The sequence below is a fragment of the Colletotrichum fioriniae genome, assembly GCF_027942845.1.
Source record: "Colletotrichum fioriniae strain IMI 355084 chromosome Unknown scaffold_20, whole genome shotgun sequence".
Classification (NCBI taxonomy): domain Eukaryota; kingdom Fungi; phylum Ascomycota; class Sordariomycetes; order Glomerellales; family Glomerellaceae; genus Colletotrichum; species Colletotrichum fioriniae.
Genome location: NW_027076856.1, coordinates 47,565 through 64,900, shown reverse-complemented (window position 1 = coordinate 64,900; position 17,336 = coordinate 47,565). Strand labels below are relative to the sequence as shown.

Genomic DNA, 17,336 nt, shown 5'->3' with positions numbered 1-17,336 from the left:
GCCCCGCGCGCAACGCCACTCGACCTGCTGAAGCCTGAGAGGCCTGTGAAGGTATAGAAGGGGGGGGGTGAGTGTGGTGAGTGAGGATTCCGTGACTGTAGTGACTGGTGGGGGGAGAACGATGACATGGGCCAGAGAATCGATAATCGACGAGTGAGATGTTGATGACAGGGAAGATGTCGACAACGATGAGGGGTGTAGGATGGGATGGGGGAAGAAGGGAGAGGCAAGCGAGGGCGAGGCGAGGCGGTTAGAGTCGATGACCCGGGAACTGCCCCTGTTCAGGCGGGGGGAAGATGGATATGTGAAGTGGTAGGCGAGAGCTAGAAAGTCCAGCAAGGCGAGCGAACAGCAAGAGAGAGGTACAATTGAGCGGAGCGCACGTACGGTGAAGAGAAGGTTGTGGATGTGAGAGCGAGAAGTGAGAGTGAGAGAGAGAGACGGAGAGGCGTGGGCGGGCGGGCAAGCTGGAAGACCAGGTACGGCAGGGTAAAGCGGCCGCGATGGTTCAATGTTGCGACGGTATCCCGACCTCAAAGTTCTAAATGCCGAATGGAAACAGTGGGAATTGGCTTTGTCGCGCAGCGTATCCAACGAAATAGTGGGATTGGTTGCGACGGCAGACTCAAGCAACATGCAAGGATGCCGTCTGGCGGGGGAAGAGACTCTGCGACGCGACCGCGGTGAGTGGTGTGCGGTGTGTGCGGTGTACGCCCTGTGTGTCCCCTCTTCCAAGGATGGATAACTGGCGAGGTTGATTTGGGGCGGCAGGAGCAGAATGAGGGGGGGCAAAGCAGGACGGATGGACTTCTTTTCCTTCTTCTGTTTGGCTCTGGCTCTCGCAAGAAAAGACGAGGCGACGGGGGGTATGTTATGGGTTGAAATGAGATGGGATGTTTGGGAAGAGGGGAAAAAGGAAAATAGTGAATAAGGTAAAAGAGCAGGGGAGGGGGACGTAGACAATAGGCATAGCTTACAATGGCGGACGAGGCGGGACGAGATGGAGTTGAACGTCTGAGTGGCGTGGGCGATTAGTAGCGAATGTCTACGTAGGTTCTAACTGAAGGTATGTCGAGGTTGTGGACTAATGCGCTCGGGTATAACGGGAGACGAAGGATAAGACGGGACTGTTGAGGAATTCCAGTGCGATGGATGACTCTGACAACTCTCGTGTGTGTGTAGGTAGTTGTAAGAGGAAGAAGAGTATTTACAGACACCAGGAAAAGGACGGCGCACAGGATGAGGTGAGGTATTCGTAGCGCGGAACCGATGGAAGAGACGGCATTGGCAACCATGGAAGTTGGCGGTATGCGCAACTATTGCCTGCCAGACCTTCCTCGGTACGTAAGGTAGTTTGAATCAACTAGGTAGGGAGGGTATGGCATCCGTAAGTACGTAGGTAGAGCCCAATCCAGTCCAGTCCAGTCCAAACGAATCCTGTGAGTGTGTGGACAATGGCAGCAGTCAATCACAGCAGACTTTCTTCGTCTTCTCCCCAAGCTTCCGCAGGCCGGCCGGATGTTCAGGAAGTCCCTGCTCAAAGCTTGCGTGAACGGATGATCAACCTATGATGTATTCAAGGCCTTGGTATGACCCTGGTTGCTGCCTTTGAAATTGGGTTTTTTGTTTTTTCTTTAAATTTGCAGTGTCCGCAGCTGCTCGTTTCCAATAGAAGGGCAAGGTACTTCTGAATTGTGGCTCCGCGCTGGGCCGGGCTCGGCTTTCCTGGGCGGATACCAATTGTCTGGCGTCCTGCACTTGCATCTGCCCGTGTCTTGCTGAAGATGCAGGGAGTGGTGCGAAATAGAGAGTGATGACGGTGTCAAAGTGAATGTCTTTCTCGTCTGCGTTGTGTGAGTAAGCAGTGGCTGCGCATAGCCGGGGACGACTGGGAATCCAGCCAAATGCGAGAGAGGAAAATGCGGATTAGCGTGGCGAGTGGTTGGCATTGGTGGAGTTTGTATTCGTGGCAGTGTGGCTGGTGCTTGATAAGAGAGACTCTACCCAATATTCGACAAACAAAAGTGTCAGCAGCCTGCGTCGTTTTGACATGAAGCACGACGTATTCGGTACAGACAAGTGCGACAGTCTCGAATCCGTTTGGTCGCTCCCCAGGGCACACCTGGGATATTGTCGAACCATGCCTGCTGTCTGCTGTCCTTCGGGACTCGTTGGCAAGCAAGACCTTGGAAGGTCTATGCGATGTGCCGCGATCCAAGGGCGTAGCCGCAAGCAACATCGGGCAATGATGCGCCTATGCTGTATATCATCCGTTGGCGGGTACTTCTTCTAAGTATTGACATATACGGAGTAGAGTGGCCCTCTCCCCCCTCCCCTCGGCCGTTGTTGTCGATATCCTTCTGGAAGATGAGAAGAAATGCTTCGGTAATCACTACGGCGGGACAAGCTCAAGCACAATCGTCACGACGTATCATGCCGCGGCCACCAAAAGTCTCAATGTGCCGTGTCAGCGCGTCTATTGCGTCCTAGTGCCGTTGTAGTCTCAACTCTGTTCTGCCTCTTTTGACAGATCAACGTGATCTGGTACCAAATAAGTTAGGCGATGAGCAGATCCCCCCGTCTGCCGAGCTTCGGCATACCTGCCGGACTTTTTGCCCGCCAATTGACAAATGATCAAATGTTGGTTACTGAGCAACATTGTCCAGGCCCTATCGCTCTCGTAAGAATGAGTAGCACCGACGAGCGGCGCAGGACAATTGCCGGAGCAAGTCTTCTTTCTGTGTATACTGCGTACGCCGCAATTCCATGATTCCATACTCCAAGACTCGGCCCGCAATTCGCAGCTGCGGAGCCACGGAGACTCTGTGTGGTGTTTTCGTGGGTACGTATCCTTTGTCATTGAATGCCAAAACACGCGACTTGATGGGATGGCTAGACTCCTGGAGGCCTGGCATGAGTATCAAATGTCTCTGACTTTCAATGAATGGCCGCCGCGGCGCCGAGACTTCCAAGAAGTCCAAGACCAACCCCCAGTAAACCCTGCGTGCCCTTGCTGTCCTGTGAGATCTCCACGCCACCCTTATTGGTCGTTTAGAGAGTCATGCGCCACACTCTCTTGGAAATCGACATGTCCGAGTCATCTTGCGAGAATATTGGGTGTCGTCCCACTGAGATGCTTGACGGTCTGAAGGTCTGACACTTGACAGCTCGGAGAGAGCGTATGGAAGGATGAGATGCGGCGAAGGGCGACGCAACACATGACCGCCTGCTCAGAGGTTGAAAGCAGGGTAATTAGTCGTAACTCTGGAACTTGGTCGTTTGCCTGTGCACCATTTCCCAACCGTGCGGCGCCAAACGGCCATGTTTCACTCGCTCGCCCGTTTGCATCATGGCCTTCTCCGTCTCCTATTCTCTCGCATTGAGACGCAATCTCTGCCATCTCAACTTTGGTGTTCCAAACTGTACAATCCGGGCTGGCCAGGCTAACCTAGGGCTCATCGCATTGAGACTAGTGGCTGGGGTATCAACAGGGGACCACGCAGCACAGAAAGTGCAGTCCAAGGTGGTGACTGGCTCTGTTCCTTGGAAGAAAGCTGTTCCAAAGCAGGTCTAATCGGAAAAGAGGAGTACTTATGGCTGAAGGAGGGTCTTTTGGCTTCTCGACATGGGATGCCCCAGGGCAACAGTATGCCACGAACTGGCCAGCAACTTGCGGGCGGTGAAAATTGCAGGGCTGACGATGACTGTTGAAGAAAGGTATCGAGGATATCCCGGCGGGCTCCAGTGCGATCCTCTGCGATCTGTAGGCTCTTCAATTAGGGCCCAACGACGAGGTCTCGATGGAGCTCTCCATTGAGCCCGAATGGCTATGCTGCAACCTATGTTCTGCGTACTCTCGCAATACCTTCGACCCCACGTATTATCAAGAGTTGCTGGCTCGCTTGAAAACTGTGAATCCTCTACAGCAGCCACCACAGCGGCCGTTGAACAAAAATGCCAAGAGACACTTGCGTAGTTCCGGGTTGAGAGGCAGCGGAAGATTCGCACCCGGCAGTGTGGGGAGGCGGAGATAGGGACAGTAAGCTTGTCAGCGCGCCAGGGCGGGCCGGTGCCTGATAGACGACCCTAAAAAGGGAGATGGGGATGATGACGGCACCTTTTTTGCTGGGTGCAGCTGTCTGACATGGCAGCCAGTCAAGGGCCAGAGTCCCGAGGGCCACAGCATCCTGGGGGCGTCCAAGACAGGTATTTTGCGCGCAACTTGGTAGACAGGCCTTTGCCAATTCGCGAGGGAGGGGTTGGCTATGACCTAGCAGACCGCAGACGTATCACTGCAACAGAGTGCGAGTCAACAAAAGATGTGCGTGTAAGGCAGGTCTCGTGTCCGGGTCGGTCTGGCAAGGCCATCAGATCAAGGCACAGAACAGCCTCAAGAGACTTCCTGGAGAGGTGGTGGGTGAGTGAGTGCGAGCAGGCCTGCGGCAGGTTGGTCGACCATGGACGAAACAAGGCTCTAGCGTGAAATTTGGAGGTCGACAAGAAACAGTAGCGCGGTTATGCGGCATGCGGTTGGTTGTGAGTGGGTTGGGAGTACCGCGAGTAGCATAGCATGTGGTGTCTTGTGTCTTGTAAGTGCATGTGTAACCGTGTGAGAGGACGAGTCTGCGAGGTTGAGGTCGAGCTAGCAAGAGTCGAATAGATCAAATTGTGAGCTGTGTTCCCCTCCAGCGCCTCCGCCTAGGTTGAGCTTAGCTGGGCAGCGTCCACGTCGTGCTGTTGTGCTGTGCGAGCCGGGGAAGGAATCAAGGACAAGCCGACGCAAAGTGCGTCACTGCATTCATGGAGAAAGCTGAGCAGAGTTCGGGCAAGGGGTCTGAGGGTTCGCAGGTGAACCGGAGCAGAATCCAGACGCGGATCCGAGCGAGGCTTCTCGGAATAGACTCGAAGTCATCGCATGGTTCGAGTTCGTTTTCTCGTTTGCCCACGTGAAGTAGTAGGTAGAGTCCAACCCTCGTCTTTCTTGAGAACGGACTTCAGAGGGCTCGGCAGGCCCGGATGATCCGCATTATCGGTCGGTCGTCTTCCGCAGCCGGTGACAAAAGAAATAAATAAAAAATCGTTAGCTGATATCCAAATGCCTTTCGGGACTAGATAGAACCAAACACACACAACGGAGCGACGATGGGAGGATGGGGGGGGAATACGGCAGAGTACGTAGCAAAATGCTGACTGATGACTGATGACCGAGGAATCATGAGCGAAAAGGCAAAGAAGCACATGGGGATTGGAAAGGTCGACTGGGAAGGTGTGGGGAAGTCAGCATCCACAGTCCACCTGGCTGCAGCCAATGCTATGGATTCAAGATCGAAGATCGACGCCGCTGAGGTCATCAGCAGCTGGGGAGTGGGGCCGCGTGAGTCGCGGATTCGTAACCTCCTGCACTTTTGAGGAAGGTACGTGGGTACCTATGCACCTGCAGCACTGTAGATGCAGGCAGTTGTACGGTATCTTGCTCCTGCCCCGCGAGAGTGCCGGCCAGCCGCAACGGGTTGCATCAAGAAAGAGGCAGGAAGCAATCAGCCACATCTTCAAGTTTCAACAGGAAAAAAAGCAGCAACACCTACCTCGTACCTACCTTCGTAAAGCAGGTAAAAGGCACGGCAACACATTTCCGTTCCGCATCGTCACTGCCTTTTCAGGTTCACTGCAGTCCGAGGTACCTACCTTACTTCAGTACCTTCACAATGTACGGAGTACTGCGTAGGTAGGTGAGGAAGGCATATTCGACGCCCCTGCCACGCAGCCACAAGCATTTTGGCACTTCCGCATCCGTGACGCCTGCTGCATTGGACTCCGCGGAAAGCTCGCCGTACCTAATGTGACGCTGCTGCTGTCATCTGCCATTCATTGTCATCCGGGATGATAACGCACCATCAGATTTCTCACTTCTCCCTAATTGGCAACGACGCATTGTCAATGTCAACCCACGTCCAATTGCGGCGGTCAAGCTCGAGTCGTCCCATATTGCCATCTGGCGGGCGTAAAGGGCCACTGGGTACGGAGTGTACGGTTACGCAAAAACAACAAACAAATCCAGCTGGCATTATTGCCATGGATCATCAACTATCAATCAAGGCACACGCAGAGTCGTATCCGAATCTTGGGACTAACGAACTACCCGAGCTAGCTCACCGCAAATCTTCACGACAACAACAGCGAATCCCATCATCCATAGCCTCACCTCCCGTCAGTGTCACCCAGCACAGGGCGAACTAGTAGAATGGATGCCTCCGCGAAGCAACTCGCCACAGCTTAGGTACCAACTCACCTGTCCAATCTGTCAAGCCTCATCAAAAAGACTGGAGCATGAGATAAGTATTGCGATGGGGTCCAGTCCTTGGACGGAACTGAGACCAACATCAAGATATCGTGGTAGCGTGGATACTCACTACTGTGCATCATAGATCCACAAAGTCCCTGGTTTTTTTTTTCCTTCCATCATGAGCCATCAAAGTTTTGCAGACCCCACGTCGTTCTTCAGTAGTTCACTCTACGGATACTTCCTCCTCCTCCTTCGCGGGGTGTCTTGGATGTAGGCGCGCCGATCATGGCTTTTCAAACCCCGGCATGCCAATAACCAACTTCAGCGGAGCCCAATGAGCAGCCTCATCAACCATCCCGCCACATCCACACTGCTGGTACAGACACACAGAGTACGGAGCACCGGTATAGACTACGAATAGTTCTGAGCATCTCCACTCCACAGATCATCTTTTCTCTCCGGTTCTGCCTCCGACTGGGGGCATTGGGACTCACCGCCCAACGACCCCTCATCGCTCAAGTTCGAGACTCAATTCTGTATCCTCGCCGGCTTCCCCAAAACGGCAACGCCAAAGGCCACTTCCACTGCGCTCGCCTCATTCGTGTCATCCGTTGCCCGTTTCTGTCAGATCTACGCCATGGAATCGACCTCTGTCAGCAAAAGATTCCATTTCTTCGAGATTGCCCCTTGGCAATGATTCCGCCTCAATCATTGGGACCTTGCGCTAGGAACCTGACTAACTGAACTACTTTTCCCCTACGCTGCTACAAAGTGGAGGAGGACAACGGTTTGGGCAGCCCTGGTTATGGTATGCGTCGGGCATTACCGATCATCGCAGTAGCGCCATTTCCAACTATGAAGCTCAGGAGCGATGGAGCTGGCCTCAACACTACGACACTGCCTACGTGCTACCTTACGTGCTACCCTGACTGCGTACGCTACGCTTCACGCTATCGTGACAGTTCTGCACCACCGAGCCAGAGCCGCAAATGACGAAGTAAATCCGCCACGGTCGCTGTCCGGGCCGTGTAAGGCGCTTAGTGGGCTGTTTGCAGAGGTCTAGACCCGTGCCCCCGGAGCTCCGGCATGACCGGTGTGCCCGCCTGGTATTCGCACTTTGAGGCTTCTGAACTCCATCATGTCATGTCGGAAGCTCGTTTGACGCGGTACGCTGCGACCAGGCTACGGTCCTGAGCACCTTGAATAGAGACGAGCAGCAAATCCGCTATCGCGTTCGGCATGATATTGACAAGTCATCACCTCCAGTGGAATGCCCTTCTAGGCAATTGCCGTCAAATTGTAATTGCTCCACGTTCAAACAAGATGCATTAGATCGGCAGAGGCCTCAAAGCCCCAAAGCCTTTGCTTCGCTTTACCTCGCTCGCTTGGACCCTGGAGTGCACCCAGCCCACGAACTACCCCTGAGTCGAGCAGGGCGTCTGCCAAGTTTGTCATGTCTTTCCTCTCGAAAGTGCAGACTTGCAGATGCATGCACTTTTGGTGCCTGAATCACCGATGTTGCGAATTCTGCGCCTCAATCTACCACCGGCGTCGGGCCGCAGTTGTGCTCCCTCGGCCCAATGCACGCAGCAAAATGCTGTCTCGCTTCGGCTCCGCCCTGGATTCGGCAACTCTCGCCCGAGGATCAGTACTTCATAGAAACACCATGGAGTGACGATCATGCCCAGGTTTGGGAGCATCGCGGGCTTCTTTTGATATTTCAAAAGTTGAGGTTATTACGGGTAGGATCAGAGCTAACTGGACAAGACGGCGAAAGCAACTCATCCACTGCGTGAGATAGCAGCTTGATGGCGATCATTCCCGTACTTGCCCGCTGAATCCCTCAACCCATGATCTTTGGAGCGGTTTGCACTGATTGGCCTGGCCATTTGGTCGTAGGACCCAAGGAGGATTCAGCCGCCACGTTGTGGCCTTTCGTAGACAAGAGGGTGTCGTTGAGACGTCAGCTGACGCTCATGTATCCATGTTTGACATCAAGAAGGCTCGCGATGACCTCTGAACCCCCACCTTTCACCATCATATCCTCGCATGTCAGCCGACTCAGTTCATCAAGATATCGTGTGTAACAGCTGCCCCTTCATACCTCTGGGGTCTTCACAGCCCATCTAGCAAAGCCCTCTTACACCCAGAAGCCATTTGTCCTCTTGCCAGGCTGAAGTGCCTCCGATGCGCGGTCTGGCAGCCATGGTGAAATTAGGTCTACTCAATCTTATGGAGTGGCTCAACACCGATGAAGGAAACTTCCAGTACGCTGCGCTTCTATGGGGAGATTCTCTTTTTTCTTCTTGCTTCCCCTGTACGAGATATACTACCTTGACCAGCAGCTAACACTCGTCGGGGCTCTGAAGCACCAGGTTATTGTTTCTCATGGCGACAGTTGCCGTCGGCACCGTATCTATTGTGAAGGGCTTTGGGCTCCGGCAGGGGCGGGCTACTGGGCGGGACTCTGAATTGAGAGTCATGGTGCTGTGAGCATGAAGGATGTGTGGATGTGTTCGACTTTGGCGTTGTATATTGGTGGCCAGGCTTCTTGGTATTGCGGCAGTGCGTGACGGATATGAAGTGTACAAATCCGGTGATACATAGGAGAGCGAGTAATCCCACACGAAGGGGGGGATTACAGATTAAGTTGTATGAATGTTTCTGAGTATAAAAATGGAACGAATCCTCGAAAAACACTCCTAGCTGGAATTAATGCTATCCTTGTCTTCGTCTCACACAATAGACATATCTTGTCCTCTTCACCGGAGCAATACTAACGTCGTAGTCGTGTCGAGTCTCTCGAATCTTGGCCCGGCAGCCTCGTCCGTCTCTATAGTCCCTCGTCCTCGTCGACATAAATGACAACCAAACTTTCCATCCTTGGCACCTCCTCACCGCCCATGAACACTCTAGACCTCCTCTTCTCTCCTCCTCCGGAACCCATCGAGGATCAACCTCGCCATCTGCCCATTCGTAATGGGAATCTCCCTCTCTCCAACCCTCTCCCTCCGAACCTCCTCCTCGGAAGCCCACACAAAATCGCAATGCTCCTCCGGATCGATCCTCACCCTCTCCTCCACCCCTTTCCCCGGATCATCATCACCCTTCACCGTAACCTCAAACGCAAACCGACAAAACACCCTCGTCCCAGTCCGATTCGTAAACACGCTCCCTGGCTCCCTCCCCTCCCCCTCGCTCACGACCCTCACGATCGCCACGGCCTCGAGCCCAGCCTCTTCCCACAGCTCGCGCGCGCACGCCGCGAACAGGCTCGTGTCCTCCGGGTCCGCTGCGCCGCCGGGCGTCTCCCAGCGTAGAGGCATGCTGTCGTGGGCGGCGCGCTGGAGGAGGAGGATTTTGTTGGTCGTGGGGGAGAAGACGAGGGCGCCTGTTGCGAGGCCGTCCCATGATTTGGAGTTTGTGGTGAGCCAGGTTGTCGCGGGGACGTTGTAGGGTTCTAAGGAGGGGGGGTAGGTGAGGTTGAAGTCGGGTGGTGGCGGTGGGCGTGGATGAGATTGGGTTTGTGGTGGAGGTTGAGCGGGTTCGGGGTTGGATGCCATGGCGATGATGGATGGTGTTCTTTGGGACTTTGGTTTGCGATAATGTCTTTGCTGAGGATTGAGGCCGAAAGGTTGGTGATGGTATAATGCTTTTGACTTGGTGCAGCCGAGATGAAGTCAAGTGAGGTTGTGCAATGTTGTGCGGATGCGGAACGGAGCTTGTTTTGTGGGGGATTTTTGGTGTTCTTTCTCCCGGAGCGGTCCCAGTTTTGCGGCTGACGATGGCCGCCTTGCGGGCTGACTTGAGGGCAGACTCGCCGCTGGTGCCTGGAACGTGAAACAAGACTCCCATGTCACGATTTACAATCATTTGAATCACTTGAGATTATCGAGGCTAGAGCAGGTGCTGGGTAGGCGTCAAAGGCGCGACTGCATTGAGTCAATGCTGGTGGTTGTTCCGCTTTCAGTGTCGTGATGCTGAAATTCTACCTCAACGGTCTTGGACGTCAGCCGGTTCAGCGCAGTCCAGTCTTGGTAGATTTTGGTATTGAGGTTCTCTTGTATAATTATATCGGATGCTTGGTACTTGAAGTACTACTTAAAGTTTATTGCTTCACGACTCCTTGCCTTGGGACAGCATCGATATGCAAGCGACCAACGAAAGTGCCTTCACGTAGACAGACATTCACGCCAGAGATCCATAGAAGGCATATTTTATATAGATCAAGACTGATACACCATAACGGTCGTGTTTTCAGCTGCGCCGTGCTTGAAATGTACATGTCGCTCCTCATTTTATATGTAAATCTGCTCATCACACCCTCCTCGACCTAAAATGCAGAAATAATTTCCTGCGCTTCCAATCACACCCTTAGGTGCTCATTCACTTTTTCCAAACTCACTGTAAGCCTTGCGCTTATTCTACAATGGTGTCTTTGACTCCACCTCGCCTACCTGAATGTGTCCACGAGCCACGGGCTCATGAAAGGTCCCCAAGAAGGCGAGTTCCTCTTTCTGCTCAAACTTCAATTTAGATATATCTAGTCTTCTGACTTGATAAAGACGTGTCTTCACTGCCACTGTCCGCTAGTTACAATTCGACCGGAACCTCCTCCCCATCTCCGAGGTGGATCAGCCCCTTCTCTCCGAGGAACTTCAGCAGCACGAGGCAGCCTCACTTCCCCCGCCCTCTCCTGTCCAGAACACATAAGCACCGGAGTGACCTCCTCAACAGCAGGTCCCGCAGCCGGATTATCACAACCTCCCCAAGCCGCAGCCACTCGATCGGCAGGTCTCTCCTCGCCGCACACAGCAGCAGGAGGATACACTCTCCCGACCTCACCACCACCACCACCCCCGCCGCCATCTGCCTCACGCGCAATAGGCTCCACCAACTCTCCCTCCATTGTCTCCTCCATATCCTCTAACTCCCCTCCCTCGCCCGGATGAAACTGATTTGGCCGCGGGCAACGTCGATGCCTCCCGCCACGACGCCTCTCCTTCCCCTTCCTTTCCATCCAGACATCGTCCCTCGAGGGTCGGCTCTCTAGGTCTAGTTCTAGATAACGTGCTACCCTGCCCATAATTCCGGCCGGCGTGTGGTTGGTCTTACCTTTTGGGTAAACTAGGCAATCTTCGCCGCAGGGGATGTCGTGAGGTGAGTTACGGGCTCGCCTGACTGTTCTTAGTCTGCCCCACGAGGAGCTTCCCTCGCGCTTTATGGGTTGTGGTTGTTGTGGGGGTTCGTCCATGTGAGATGATATCAGGAGAATTCTAGCGATGTGTTTATATTACTCTCGGAGATTGGTTTGGGCGAGCTACCCCGGTCTCCAGGAAAGAAGAACCAGCTTTTATGGGGAAAATACGGTCAATAGATTCACTGCTCTGAGCTTGGCCTAATATCGCCAACCAAATGTTACACATTCACTTGAGGCTAGGTAGCGACTTCATTGGCGAGATATGGGAATCTGATTGCTGTATGCCAACCCTGCTTGCTATCCTCTAGCATCGCATGTCCATCTAGTAACCGCAATCGCCAAATCCTTTTTCCTTGTGATTCCATTCGAAGCCCTGAGTACCAAAACGATCCGAAACCAAACCCCTCAATGCCAACAGGAGACAAACTAGGCTGTCTATTAAAGGCGGGGGTGAAAAGAAAACCGTGCGTCCCGTTGAGAAACCAATGCACGACTGCCCACATGCTAGCCATGTGTATTAAAGTGCAGGTCTTGTGTAAGAAAAGAGAAGAAGAAGAAATGACGTGACCGATGAAGAAAGAACTCTCAATGCCGAAAGACGAAAGTCGAAGGCTGTACCACAAAATAGGAGAGTCGTTATGCCAACTTGACCGTTGCTGCTGAGTCGTGATCAGAGAGCCGTGATTGTAGGAAGGCCAAAACCAGTTGGAACCAAGACTCCAATGAAGTCTAGAATGCCCTTTGAAGTCTAGAGGCTTTCCAAAGCAATCAGAATCTTCAAGACGGCCAAAATGAACTGTCGTAAAGCTCAATGCACTAAGAAAGCTCTTTTGACTTGTCATGGCGCCTTGCTGCAAAGAATGCACAAGTGCGAGTGGCAATGATCATTGCGCTCATGGGAATTGTGGTTGCTCTTGCCTGCACAATCAGTTAGTAAAAGAAGTCAAGCATCAAAGACATTAGCGTCAGGGACTTACCTAATCGGAAGATATCGGAAAAAACTCAGCTCAGTCCTCACACTCAAGCATCCGGTGTTCCAAGAACATTCGCTCCATGGTGCCGAAGAGGAGTGGGAGTCTGAGGAGTCTGAGGAGTCTGGAGATCCTCATGACCTTCGGGTTCGTCGTTGGTCATGGTAATGCCATCGCGGGGATCCTCGCGAACGCCAACGGCGTTGGTAGTGCCATTAAGGGTGGGGGTATCAGGATCGTAGAGGTTGTCGGAGAGACTGACAGTACCACCACTGGGAGGGGCAGGGCCACCGGTGGTAGGCGTATGAGGACTGTCGACATGGGGCATGCTATTCTCATACCACGGTTGACCAGGGGAGTCAATGATCAACCTGAAGATGTTGGTCTGACCGGGTATAAAGCCATTGGCGTGCGGATTGGCAATATTGTGATTGGGAATGTGGGGAGGGGGCTGATGCTGCACCAGTTGCTGAGGCTGCGGTGCAGGGGGCACGACTGTGGAAGTACCAGATCCGCCGTTCGGGGCAGCTTCATCTTCCTCGTTACCTTCAAGAGGGATAAACTCAATGCCACCACGAGAAGGGACCGGGGTGTGCCGAGGAACCAGATCATATGGCGAGGTCTGCTGCACCGCCTGCTCAGGGTGAAAGACCTGCAGAAACTGCTCCTCCTTCCAATTCTCGTAGACATGTTCGATAGTCTTCTGCACACGCTCCGAAAGAGAAGGCATGATGTCCGGGGCGTCGGCAACAATCTTGTTATATATGGCAGCAAGAGTGTCTGTGAGGATCTGAACACCCATCTTGGCGTCCTTCTCCTTGCCCTGGAGTTCCATGTGCTCACTATGAAGACCAAGAAGTGTCCTGATTGTATGACGAAGCTCAGCTCGAAGAAGGCGGTTCTTAATCCGAAGTCTGTCTCGATCCTGGTTCAAAGCCAGAGCCTGGCCTTGGATGTCTGCCATCTGCTGGAACAAGTTCTCGGTCTGGATAACTTGATGAGACCCCACATTCTGAAGTCGGAGAATTGTGGTTCGGAGCCTCTCATTCTCGTCAAAGGCAAGACCAGCGGTGCCAATAGCCTCCCTCAACTTCCCGTTCTCGGCCTTGGTTTTTGCACTGTCTGCTTTGAGCTTGGCATTCTCAGCCTTGAGCCGGGCATTCTCAGCCTGAGTAGTCTGGAGCTGCTGCTCCATTTCTTCACAGCCGTCAGTGCCAAAGGGAGTGGTGGTGGTCTGGAGGAAGAAAGAAGTCAGAATCAAAGGGGTGAGAAGGGGGCTTTATATAGATATTGGAGAGCTCCCAGGCAGCGCAAGATCAGTAAAGCAGGATCAGTAACTCAAGATGAGATGAACTGAGGACGCGAGGAAGGAGCCATTGTGATTCTTTTCTCACGTCCAGTTACTGATTGGGGGACTAGAAGAAGGATATAAAAGGGAGGAGACTCACAGTGCTGGTGGTGGGCATAGCTTCACCACAATGGCCACTCTGGCCGCTGCTGTTAGCAGCACCAGCCGAAGCTGGGCCACTAACACCCCGGAGGCCACCCGGGGCGGCGATGGCAATGCCACCGCCAGCAGCGGCCGCAACCGCCGACGAGAACTTCGCCGGGATGGCATCCCGAGGGGCACCACCTACGGCCACCGGGGCATTACTGCGACTAGTGTCAGCAGCAAGAGGCTGTCCGGCGACCGCCGGCTGCCGGACTGTCCGCATATTCACTCTAGCGTAATCTTGGGGCGCTGGGGGGTGGGCGGCGGCGCCGGGCACAAAGGTCGAGGCAGTGGCCTTATAAGGGATGGTGTAAGGCGAAGACATTGTGGATAGTAATGCTTGAAGAGTTAGAACTGAAGCTTTGATAGGCAGGGGAGAGTTGGCGATACCTTCGTTAGTGGGATTGGTTGTTTTGTATAGCTGGGATTGGAGACTGGAAAAGTTGGTTGGATGGGGAAGAGAAAAATTCGAAGAAGGGTGGGAGGAAGAAATTGTGGTAGAAGGGCGAGGAAGTGAGTGTGTCCTTCGTCCGTAATAGGTCAACCAAGGGCGGTCAGAATATTTCTAGTATTTCACGACTGAACCTGAGGAAGCAGCGACTCATTTATACGAAGATGGCTCTTTCCGCGTAGGCTTTCTCCGATATTTACAGAATCGCTGTCCCGGTGAGCAAAGTTCAACACCCTGAGAGCATTACAGATTCTGCGCTTGGCCAGCAAGTCAAACAGATGAATCGTTTGACTAGACAATTTCACATGATCTCAATGTTTGGAGTTGTATTCCGCCGTTGTTTGGTGCTACCAGCACCAAAAGACGAAAAACTCCAGTCTCAAGGTCCGCCCCAGCCATTCATCGGTGTACGAAGCGGCTGACATCGTCAAGTCCAGAGGCAATTACCGGAATAGAGCACATAAAGACCGCATACACGCAGTGATAATCCGGAACCCTCATCATTCCGTAAACTCGGAGGACATCATCTGCAACATCGTGAGTCTGTTGTCGACAATTCGAGATCACGTGGGGCCGGAGCGACGTGAATTACGGCCCCACTACGGTAACCCAAGAACGGCGCTAAAATCTTAGCGGCGGGTGCTCCAGGGCCCAGGGGTAGGTAGGTAGGTACCTTCCACTCGGTACCTTACCTAAGGTAAGTTTCTCTTTAAAGCTCCTTCCAAAGCTCCCTTCGGACCCTCTCTGTCGGGCTTGTGGAAACAGGTTGAATGTTGACTGCGAGCCTTGTCATATTTCTCTCGCAAACTTGGTGTCGCCTCGATATAGCCGTAAACCACATCATCTGGACCAATCCAATGGACCAGACATCGCAGCAGGACAGCCCTCTGTCCATTGCGGCCAATGTCGCTGGAATCCTCACCTTCGTCGTCGCTATTGTCGCAGCAGTGTACGTCAGAATCACATATCTGCGCAACAGCGACGATGAGTATTTCCGGGTCAAGGCCTCGCTGTCATGGTTCAAAACGGAATCCACATGGCTATCGGATCTTGTTCGTACAGCCGGTGAAAGATCAGGAGGTCACCATTCTCGCCAACCTGAATATCAGATGTACGCCTTCGTGATGGACGATTTGATTAAGCTGGAGAAACGCATCTTGGAACTGCTGGCCGAGGCCGAGACCAAGGCTGCGGGCCAAGACGCCGAGAATCAGGGTAAATGGACTCTCGTGCCCAAAAGTTGGAGCTTCACGACCAATGTCGCCATGGCCTGGCTGCCGGTCCGGACCAAAACGTTGGAGCTGGTCCGCCAGAGAGAAGCACTGACGGCAAGAGTGCAATTCACACAAATGAGCATGATATCTTCGTAAGATACTTTTTTTGCTGACGGTTTGTTGGTCGCTCTTGCTGATTACTTGTCGCAGTCGAATTCGAGACTTGGAATCGAGCACCACGTGGACGGAGGCCAAATCCGAAGAGAGCTTTATTCGTATGGAGAACCAGATTTCTGAGCAGAGAGCCCATATCCGTCGGCTGGAGGACCTTGTTTATCGTCTGATGCATAAGAGTCGGCTCAGCCACGGTCCAGATTCACCGTTGGCCGATCCCGTCAGGTCGCGCCGGTTATCCAGTCCCTCGCAACAGCTTCCAAGCGAGTTGACGAATCGAGGGCCCCGCCGACGAGCCAGTTCGCAGTCTACCAAGCGGTCGAGGTCCAAATAACGAGTCGTGAACCACCTATTTAATGGCGTACCCTCCTTGCAGCAAATAAGCACCTGCCACTGCCAGGCTAGCCACCGCCACGGGGAGGTCAAGTTCCAAGACCGACCAAATCCATACACACCCCAGAGTCGGCGCCTGCTTCATGATGTACAGATAACTGAACTTGTTGGTAATGTAAATCAGATGGCACCCAGCCCACACTCCAGCCACGAAGAAGATGGCCTGGCGAATGGGATGCTGATAACGAGCCGGCAGTCACGGGATAAGGTTTGGGCTGGATGGGAAAGCATGAAGATTGTAGAAGAGAAAGAAGAGCACTACAGGCCACCGTCGACATCAGCAAAGGAGCAGAGTGGAGGGGACCGACTTGAAACTCACCCATCAACGCAATGAGCGTACGGCTGAAGACGTTGGGCCATTCGATCTCCTTGGCATACTGGTTCTGGACGAGTACGTCGAGAGTGCCGTGTACCATGGCGAGACTTACAGTCCAGAGCAGTGTGTCCATGATGCGATCCATCAAGGGAGACAACAAGGCCTCTTCGTCGTCTTCCTCATCTTCGTCACTGTCCTCGCCACCCGGCCTGTCGATTCGGACGGCACCCTTGGGCAAATTCTTATTTCGCGGGTCTTTGTCGGCCTGCTTGAAGAGACCTCGGTCCTGGGCCATCTGCAGCAAAGTAGCTTCGCTGGGAGCCGACCGATCAGGCTGGGCAAGGGGAATGCCTTTGGGATCCTTCACCCTCTTTTCCTTGGCCCCCTTTTTGGCCATATTTGACAGAGGTGGTGAGCGAACACTTGATGAACCGTTGTTTGAGACTTCCCCTCGCCGCCCTTTGCCAATCTGCTCAAGAAAGCCTCGACCTTCGGTGATACCACCACAACGATCCCTCTGTCTATCAGATGCAGCTTAAGGTAGGTGACAGCTGCAAGGTATGTTGTCGTCGGATGTCTTCGTCTAGTCGCGTGCTGAGCTGCTTTGGCTGACAGAGACACAGTTTACAGTTTGACAGTTCCTTGTCCCGCTGTCAGCTCACAGCTATCTGTACACAGTAGCTCACCAGCTGTCAGGGAAGTCCTCCGGGCCGCCTGGAAAAATAAAGAACGGGAGCTCCCTGGCCCCATGCTGCAGGCCATCGGTCCAGTGACCAACCGAACCCATGCCCTGTCGCATGACACACTGCTCCGAATGGCCAATTGCCAGGCGTCGCTCGCCC

At 53.5% G+C, this 17,336-nt stretch overlaps 3 protein-coding genes across 3 annotated transcripts; 1 reads left to right on the top strand and 2 right to left on the bottom strand.

Annotated features, from left to right (window-relative positions):
- Nucleotides 1-12,503: 12,503 nt before the first annotated feature.
- Nucleotides 12,504-14,271, bottom strand: N0V96_011955 (uncharacterized protein; the record flags this gene model as incomplete). Its single annotated transcript, XM_053193884.2, has 2 exons — nt 12,504-13,688; nt 13,903-14,271. 2 exons carry the CDS (start codon nt 14,269-14,271, stop codon nt 12,504-12,506), a joined length of 1,554 nt encoding a protein of 517 aa, XP_053048829.2.
- Nucleotides 14,272-15,254: 983 nt separating this feature from the next.
- N0V96_011954 (uncharacterized protein) lies at nt 15,255-15,767 on the top strand (the record flags this gene model as incomplete). The annotated part of the gene is made up of 1 exon (XM_053193883.2): nt 15,255-15,767. One exon carries the CDS (start codon nt 15,255-15,257, stop codon nt 15,765-15,767), a length of 513 nt encoding a protein of 170 aa, XP_053048828.2.
- Nucleotides 15,768-16,374: 607 nt separating this feature from the next.
- Nucleotides 16,375-16,891, bottom strand: N0V96_011953 (uncharacterized protein; the record flags this gene model as incomplete). The annotated part of the gene is made up of 2 exons (XM_065759454.1): nt 16,375-16,436; nt 16,498-16,891. 2 exons carry the CDS (start codon nt 16,889-16,891, stop codon nt 16,375-16,377), a joined length of 456 nt encoding a protein of 151 aa, XP_065611908.1.
- Nucleotides 16,892-17,336: the final 445 nt, after the last annotated feature.